Source organism: Aptenodytes forsteri, unplaced genomic scaffold, assembly GCF_000699145.1.
Source record: "Aptenodytes forsteri isolate BGI_AS27 unplaced genomic scaffold, ASM69914v1 Scaffold55, whole genome shotgun sequence".
NCBI classification, from domain to species: Eukaryota; Metazoa; Chordata; class Aves; order Sphenisciformes; family Spheniscidae; genus Aptenodytes; species Aptenodytes forsteri.
Window position 1 is genome coordinate 9,178,618 of NW_008796063.1, and position 9,139 is coordinate 9,187,756.

Here is a 9,139-nt window from a genome sequence, read left to right on the forward strand (position 1 = left end):
CTGCTGGTTTTTCTTTTTCATTTTTTTTGGTTCTATTTGATTTTGGTTTTTTTTTTTTCCCCCTTTTAGCCTTACTGTACAGCTGTTTTGATGTTGTGGTCCGTGTTTTCTGTTACTGAAAAGCAGTTGTCGCTCATTTTAAAAAAAAAAAAAAGTTGGTTAAAACAAAAAAAAAATTGTGCCAAGAACAAATCATCCCAATTGGAGCATGTGGGTAGCAGCCAAATCACTGCGAGGAGCTTTTCCGTGGCCTGCCCGGCCAGAGGTGTGACACTCAGAAGGGAGAGCCAAGAGTGTTACTAATCTAGTATTTAATCAATTTTTTTAAGACCGAGGTGGCCGCCTCGCCATCAGGTGCCTGGCAGAGGCTCCACAAAGTCAACCAAGACCTCCAAAGCGAGCTGGAAGCCCAATGCCAGCGTCAAGAGCTGATCAATCAGCAGATTCAGTCGCTGAAGCGCAGCTACGCCGAGGCCAAGGACGTGATCCGGCACCACGAAGCCGAGATTCAGAGCCTGCAGGCGAGGCTCAGTAACGCGGCGGCCGAGCTCTCCATCAAGGAGCAGACCCTGGCCAAGCTCAAGAGCGACCTGAGGATCGAAAAAGAGAAAGCCAAAGAGCAGCTGGAGGAGTGGCAGCACGGCGAGGCCACGCTCAGCTCCCAGCTGAAGGCCAGCGAGCAGAAGCTGAAGAGCGCGGAGGCTCTGCTCCTGGAGAAGACCCAGGAGCTGCGGGACCTGGAGATGCAGCAGGCTTTGCAGAGGGACCATCAGAAGGAGGTGCAGCGGCTCCAAGACAGGATCGCGGACCTGAGCAGGCAGCTAAACGCTAGCGAGCAAGCGCGGATCCTCATGGAGGAGAAGCTGCAGAAGAATTACGAGGCTTTGCTGGAGAGCTGCGAGAGGGAAAAGCAGGTTTTAATACGAAGTCTGAAGGAGGTGGAGGATAAGGCCAACGAGTATGAGAACCAGCTGCAAAATAACGAGCAGCAAATGGAGATTCTGCAGAAGGAGAAGCTGAGTGCAAAGTTTGAAGGCAGCGAGCTTGTCCACCAGCTGGAGGAGCAGCTGGTGATGAAGGAGGCCAGCATCCAGAAACTCGCAGAGCACATCAAGGAGCTCGAAAGAGAGAGAGATCAGATCAAATGTCGGTTCCACGAGCTCATGAATCAGGTTGCCGAGTCGGATAACGAAGTTGCAAAGCTGCAAGCGAAGTTGAAAATGGAAGAGACCAACTACCACAATCTGGAGCAATCGTTCGAGGAGGTGTCGGATCAGTTCCAGGGTGTGCAGAAGGTGCTGAACGAAAAAGAAGAGGAGCTGAGACACGTTAAGGAAATGCACTTGAGAATTGTGGAGAAGAAAGACCAAGATCTCAGTGAGGCTTTGGTTAAAATGGTTGCTTTAGATAGCAGTTTAGAGGAGACTAAAGTAAAGCTAAAGGCCAAGGAGGAGGCTTTAAAGAAATTAGCTAGTATAGGCACAGCTCCATGTGCTGAGGAGACAGAAGACCTTGGCCCCAGCCTCGAGGCTGATGAAAGTCATCTATCCCAACTGGGGCAGCCTCTGCAAACTCAGGATGTCCTCCCAGCTCTGACTTACGCACTGAAGGAGGAGGAGGAGGAGGAGGTTCTTGAGACCAGTCAGAGGCAAGCGGAGGAATTCGGCTCCCCGTCCAAAGCTGTAGAGCTCCAGGACCAAGAGTTAGTTCAGAAAGCCTTAGCAAAGCCTGATGTAGGAATCTTGGGGGCCAAGAGGCAAAGAATCCGTTTCTCGAGCATCCAGTGCCAAAAATACATCCATCCAGACGGATCGGAGAAAAACTGGACAAGCAGTACCTCTTCAGACACGAGCCAAGACAGATCGCTGTCTGAAGAAAGCATGTCATCAGAGCCAGCTCTTGGTTACCCATCACCGGGGACAAGCGACTCTGAGACTTATCTCTCAATCATCCATTCCCTGGAAACCAAACTTTATATTACAGAGGAAAAACTCAAAGATGTGACGATGAGGCTTGAAAGCCAGCACGGCCATAATCAGGAGACGCTCATCGCCCTCCACCATCAGTGGGCCAGCACAGAGTCTCAGCTGCGGGAACAACTTCAGACCAGCTTGTCCCAAGTCAGTGCTTTGATCTCACAGCTGGAGAGTGAGAGGCAGGAAAAGTTCAAGCTCATAGAAAATCACGTTAGCGAGCTGGGAGGTTTCCAAATGAAAAATGATCAAGCGCTGACTTGCTTAGAGAAGTGCAGGGAGCAACTAAGATCTTTGCCCAAATCAGACAAGGAAAAAGAGGGTGATTTGTTCCTTGTTACTCTGTCCAGCATGGAAACGACCTTATCAAACGCAATCCAAGCCTTGAGAGGGGCGCCAGTCCCATCGGAGTATCAGCAGAGTGAAAGCCTTATCACGGAAAGCCCCGCTCCAGAAGGAGGTTTTTTGGGAGAAGAGGAGCACGTCTCCACGGAGCAGCGAGCGGAAATGTTTGATGCCGGCCAGCTGAGATGGCTTTCTGAGAGAGTGGCATTTGAGGCCTCTCTCATCAACCAAATAGCGGAGTCTCTGAAAAATGCAAGCTCTGAGATATCTCAGCTTCTGAGAGAGATCCAGGGAACGGCTGAGGTGGTTTTGTTGGAGCCGGCAAATGTTTCTCACACAGCAGTCGACTTGGCCAGCGTCCTATCTAAAAAGCTGCTGCTGGAAGGGGAGTTCTGGAGCCAGGTGGAGGAGCTGAGAGTGCACTTGAGCACCAGAGAAGGAGAAGCCGAGGGCAAAACAGAAACAACAGGTTTGGGCTTTTCTCCATGTTTTCTCAGTGCTGTAGCAGATGCTACGTTGATCAAGGCAGAACTTGGGTTTGTCGCACAGAAAATGAGAGAATCTTTTCATCAGAGATTAAAAACAATTGAAGAAGACCTCCACAACACCAAAACAGCTCTCCAGCAGCATAAATGCATGTTGGAGGAGATCATCAAAGCGTACAGGACTCCTGATTTTGACAGAGTTATGCACCAGATTTCTGAAGCACTTGAAATTCAAAAAGATGCTTCAGAAAGAACCCAAATCTCCTGGGATGGGAGCCGTCTCCAAATGGTGCCGTGTCAGGAATTAGCCAAGGCGGAGGAGATTGGCAGCCTGCCGGACCGTAGTAGTGAAGCTCTTGTTTCCATTCAGGAAGATCTTGCCCAACAACTGAAGGACAAATCAAATGTTCTGAAGGAAATATCTGTTGCCTTACTCTCTCTGCCTCCTGAGGAGGCAATGAGAGACTGTCAGAAGCTCCTGAAAATATCTCAGAGTCTTTCATATCATTCGTGCATGGGAGACCTTGAACGGTATTCCTCTTTGTTAGTCCAAGATGCAATTGTTCAGGCTCAGGTTTGTTATGCTGCTTGCAAAGTCCGACTGGAGTACGAGAGAGAGCTGAAGTCCTACAAGGAGTCCTTGCAGAGCATGGACGCGCTCTGCCAAGAGCGCGTGAAGACAGTCTCTCTCCTTCGGGACGAGTACGAAGACTTGCTTAGAAAGCAGCAGGGTGAGTATGGCGAGGTGATCGCCATGCTTGAACGGGAGAACGCCGATCTCAAAGCAAAGGTGTCCCAGCTTGACAGTCAGCGAAGGCTCTTGGAGGAAGAAGAGCATAAACACAGCAAGAGTTTGAGCGAATTGCAGGGACGGTATGAGGAGGAGATTCGAAATGTGATAGAGCAGCTAAACAGGACAGAGGATGCTCTGAAGGCCGAGAGGACGGAGGGCCTCAACCAGCTGGATGCCATCGTCCGTGACAAGCAGAACATGGAGCAGTATCACCTGGAGCAGATGCAAATGCTGGAGGACAAGTTCCAGGCCAAGATCAAGGAGCTGCAGGTCATCCACGGCGAGGAGCTGCAGGCGTTGCAGGAGCACTACAGCCAGAACCTGCAGCGCCTGCAGGAGACCCTGGACGAGTACCAGAGGCAGCACCCAGAGACGTCCCCCGCGGCGGGCCCAGGCGGTGGGGACGCCTGGGCGGCCGGTGAGGCGGGTGGCACCGGGCAGGGCCCTAGCAGCGACCTGGACTCCATGCACGGCCTGAGGGAGCGCATCCAGGAGCTGGAGGCCCAGATGAACGTCATGAGGGATGAGCTGGAGAACAAGCATCTGGAGGGGAACGCTTCCACCTTGAGGGAAAAATACCAGAAAGACTTTGAAAACTTAAAGGTCTTGATACGTTTTAATGCTTTACGCTTTCGGCTGCCGAGTGTACGGGAGGGTGCGTTCGGTCCCGAGGTTCGCTTGCCGAACCGAGGGGTGTCCCCCAAAAGAGCCAGCACGCCGAACCAAGCCCCAAAGTGTTAGAAAGGCCTCTGTAAAGCATGGCATTTCCCTTTTCTCCATGCTGGGTTATTCTAAATGCCTTGCTGAGGGCTTGGTCTCAGCAGGAGGGTTGACTATTGGAGGCGGTCTCTGCGTGTAGAGGGAGGGAAGGTTTCGAAGTAGCTTGATAACTTCATGTTATCCTTCAATATGAAGACCGTAGTGTTTCTCTTCGTACCTGAGGCGTACGTTTTGTCCGTGACTTCCCTTTAAAAGCATTCCTCAACTCTTGTCTTGCCCAGCCTGATCAAATCTCCAGTCTGTCTCTGCTGCCCTCAAAAATGTAAGACGAAATGGAAACTTAATGCTCTCAAAATGTATGTTCCTGGGGAAAGTAGCTGCAAACGGATGCCAAATTCTGTAGCAAAGCGAAGTTCCTCTGCTTTTTTGAGAGGCTGCAAGAAGAACTACCCTGGTGTTGCACACCAGTGATTCTTTACACAACAAACAGTGCACAGTTACGGGAAACCCAGGGTAGGTGCAGAAAAGCCCAGTGGCAATGAAGTGCCTGTGTTCAGTTTGCTCCACCAGTCAGGACTGGCTGTAAAACTAGCCTGAGATGGTACAGCGCCTAAAAAAAAATCTTGGGTTTCATGTTTTGCTTTTGATGGGAGAGCATTTCCAGTTAGGACGTGGGTTTAGGGCAGCGGAGGACTCCCAGCAGCACCCAGGGAGGCTTCCAGGTTGAAAGGGCAGCGATGCAGGCTGCACGCAGAGGCCGTGCCGGCGAGGCTTTCATGGAGCAGCCGTTCTTCAGAGTCGGCAAAAATGTGGGAGAGCTTGCTTCCAGCCGTGAGATCTTCAGCGCACATCTGAGCTGGGAGTAAAGCATGGCTCAACTCTAGCCAAAAGCTGGTTTTAGCCTGGAGGGAGCAGTAGTTCCGCTGCATCCTACCAGGGGTGAATCGGATGTCCAGGGGAGGGAGAGCTGCTGGGGAGATGGGAGGGAAGCGGTGGTGTTCACTGAAGGCTATCTCCTCCATCTCAACCCTTAGGAAGGAAGAACCCATCTTGAACCCCCCGCTCAGGTCACACAGGTAACGCCTTGTCTGGCGAGCCAGACACCAAACAGGGTCGCTTGTACCGGGGGATGTTCTTGCTTTGGAAGAAGCAAAAAGGCCAGAACCAAAATAGAGGCTGAAAAATAACAGCAAGCAATGAACCTGACCTCCCACCTCGGTTTTCAGCTTTGCTCTGCCAAACTTGCAGTTTGCCTGGCAGGAAGGCAAGCAGCAGCATCCTCTGGGCAGAGCGGTCCAGGAGCAGAGCAGAGCGAACCGGCCTCTCTCTGCACCACTGTAGGAAGCAGAGGGACAGACAGCAAAATAGAAACTTCCCTCGGTTAGAAAGCTAACCAGGCGATTGCAAACCTGCCCGATTTACAGATTAAAATGTGCTCGATTCTTCTCTTCTGAAGCTGATGGAGAATGTAACATCAGTAACACGAGGTACTGGTTTGTACGTGCTCAAATGTCCTAGATTTATAGCAATGCATTTACAACACATTAAATACTGAATCTACAGCCAGACCTATGGAGGAGCAGTCACCATTTTCCTCCAGCATTAGAGGCGTAATGAGGAATCCTGCAAGGCTGCTTCGTGCCTCTCCATAGTCAGCCAAGTCCCGACAGGTTCTGGTGCAGAGTTATGAGTTTCAAAAAAAAAAAGCTGAGAAAATGAAGAATGCCTCAGGATTCAAACTTAAAGGGGAGGAATAAAAGCACCAGAGCTGAAAATTGGGAATGAGAGTGGCACAGGTTACAGAGCATTAGACAACGAAGTGGGGGGTAGATACAGACTAGATCTAAGGAAGAAATGTTTTACGCTGAGGGTGGTGAAACACTGGCACAGGTTGCCCAGAGAGGTGGTGGATGCCCCATTCCTGGAAACATTCCAGGTCAGGTTGGACGGGGCTCTGAGCAACCTGATCTAGTTGAAGATGTCCCTGCCCACGGCAGGGGGGTTGGACTAGGTGACCTTTAGAGGTCCCTTCCAACCCAAACCATTCTATGATTCTATGATTCTGTGATGCTGAAGAATGTATGTTAGTGTAGGTCAGCAGGTGTTAGACTGTCATGAGCACTTTTGTCACTGGGGGAGTGAATTTGTCCCCCTTAAATTTCCCGTGGAGTCCCAATGGCTCCCCGGGTGATAGTTCTCGCTTCCCGTGGAAAACATGAGCGTGAATCAAGAAGAAATCTGTTGCAATCGGGAAATTGCAAATCAGCCTGTAACGTTAAGAGGGAGAAAAGCCCGGTGCAGTGCTTGGCATCAGGGTAGCCCCCAGATGTCTGATGGGGCTTGTGCACCTCATCCCCGGTGCGTTCCCCTTCCCAGCTTGTGGCTCGAGCCTGCCTGTGGCTTTGCTGTCCTGCCTCTGTCCTGCAGCCGTGTGTCTGCCCACGATCCCGATACGCTTGGCAGGGCAGCCGGGCTGGCGGCTGAACTAGAAACAGGCTTTTGCATTTGCTGCAGAGGCAGGAGCGGGGTCTGTGCCTGGGGCAGGACCGGGTTGGAATTCAGGATCTCGCAGCTGGTGACTCCTGAATCCCCAGAGCGCTGCTCCCATGTCCTGGCCTAAGTTCACTCCTAGTAATTCAATTAGCAAATAATTGCCCGTGCAGCATTTGAAGCGATACTTGGTTGGGAATTAAGGTTCTGTTGCTGTCACGAGTCATTTGTTTTCCACCCCAGAGGTGGCCACATAAAATCAGGCATTGCAAAAGAGAGCAGAAGGGGCACAGTAGGCTTTTTTTGGTTGTTTTTAACATATATTTGCATTCCCCAATCTGGTCTGACCCCAGACCTACCCTGTCCTTCCCTTCCACCGGAGCTGTCAGGGGTCGAGCGACTGCAGGACAAGCTCTGACCTCGCAAGGTCCATCCTCGGCCGGCTCCTCCATGGTTGGGGAGGGAGAAGATCCCCATGATGGAACTTGGGTGCCGACCTACCCGCTGGTGTGCGGCACCCGGCAGGCTCACCACCGCTGTGACGCCGGCCCCGCGCTCCCGGGTCAACCCCTTCCCCTCGTCCCTTTTGCAGGCAACATGTGAAAGGGGCTTTGCAGCCATGGAGGAGACACACCAGAAGAAGATCGAGGACCTGCAGCGGCAGCACCAGCGGGAGCTGGAGAAGCTGCGGGAGGAGAAAGACCGCCTGCTGGCAGAAGAAACGGCTGCCACCATTTCAGGTATGAGGACACGACAGAGGGTCCCCTGTGGTGGGGCAGCTCCGTGTTGATGGGGACATGGGGATGGCGTTTGCTCCGGTGTGGAGGAGCAGAGCGTGGGGTGGGATGAGGGCTGGGTGCGGATCACAGGGAGACGGGGAGAGGCTGGTGGGACATACGTTTTGGATGGAGGCCCATCTGCTGGTCCTTCCCCAGGCTTGGTGCCCCTCTCCTTGGCTGTAACGTGGTCTGATCCGCTTTCCGTTCCATCTCAGAAAGGTGTTAGTCATTCCTGTGGTTAACGTACTGCCGATTCCACACTGAATTCATTCTTCAGTGCCCCAGGGAGTTTTAAAGCGCTGGAGCCCAGGGTCTCTGCATTGGAAGTCCCACAATCCAGGAAACAACATGTGAATTGGACAATCGTTTGGACTTCGTTAAAAAACGGGATTTGCAGAGCCCCTTTGCTGCTTTGCAGCCAGAGGCACAGACTGAGGGGGGCTGCGAAGCAGTGGGAGGTTTGCTGGGATGACTCGGGTTTTGTTCCTTTAAAAATCAAACAAAAACTCAAAAAAAATGCCCTTGGGTGGAGCGGTGCTGGGTGGTAACGCTGTGCTGTCCCACGCAGCCATCGAGGCCATGAAGAACGCACACCGGGAGGAGCTGGAGCGAGAGCTGGAGAAGTCCCAGCGCTCCCAGATCAGCAGCGTCAATGCCGACATCGAGGCCCTCCGAAGGCAATACCTGTAAGACCGTCGTCATCCTCCGTCTGTCGCTATGTCTCGCAGGGAGATCACGCGTGTGGGAGACCCCTGTCTCCTCTTTGATTTCAGCAATGAGTTAGGGGCAGACCTGTCGTCGCAGGGACCCCTTTCCTTGGTCCCGACCCAGCCGTGCCCATCGGAGGCTCTTGGTTGCCCGTAATCTTTCAGGCTCCAGGTCAATGTCCCCACACTACGCAAATTCAGCTGCTTTATGATCACCAGAAGTAGCAGATGTGCGGACACGGTGCTGCTTTTCATGCAGCTGCAGCGGGAGGGTTGCTCGACCAAATCTAACCAGGCGAGGAGAAAGCACTTAGCTTTTCGTGGCAAGGCTGTCCTCGCGTGGGAGCCGAGCAAAACAGCCAAGCAGCTTTATTAACCTTGATGTGGCTACGTAAGCCCTGTGTGGGTGTGCAAATGCACCCAGTCCCAAGTCCTCAGAGCAAACTTGATAGATCTTAGCTCAATTTTGGAAACTTGAGAAAGGCCAGCCATTTAATCTCCTAGAGAAAGACTTCCATCCCTTTTGGTGCCCAAGCACTGTAGTGCCAGGAGAAGGAAGGGTTGGCTCCCTCTGGGCTTGAGATTTTTCTCAAAGGGAGTATGCAAGTCCTCCTCCTCAGTGCTTCGATCCCTGTTGGAATGTCCTGGGTCGGCACAGGGCGCTGGAGGAAGGGCGGGCACGGGTGGGTATGTGTGGGGAGGGCACTACCCGGTGTGTGTTTCGCCAGGGAGGAGCTGCAGTCGGTGCAGCGGGAGCTGGAGGTGCTTTCGGAGCAGTATTCGCAGAAGTGTTTGGAGAACGCCCACCTGGCGCAGGCGCTGGAGGCTGAGAGGCAGGCCCTCCGCC

The 9,139-nt window shown here is 52.5% G+C and overlaps 1 protein-coding gene across 1 annotated transcript in view; it reads left to right on the forward strand.

Moving 5' to 3' along the window:
* The window catches only part of MPRIP (myosin phosphatase Rho interacting protein), an 89,581-nt gene that overhangs the window by 72,417 nt on the left and 8,025 nt on the right, over nucleotides 1-9,139 (forward strand). The window contains exons 17-20 of the mRNA XM_019473950.1: nucleotides 330-4,199; nucleotides 7,399-7,546; nucleotides 8,154-8,271; nucleotides 9,021-9,129. Of these exons, the coding sequence (XP_019329495.1) occupies nucleotides 330-4,199; nucleotides 7,399-7,546; nucleotides 8,154-8,271; nucleotides 9,021-9,129 (4,245 nt within the window). The remainder of the gene's footprint in view (nucleotides 1-329; nucleotides 4,200-7,398; nucleotides 7,547-8,153; nucleotides 8,272-9,020; nucleotides 9,130-9,139) is intronic.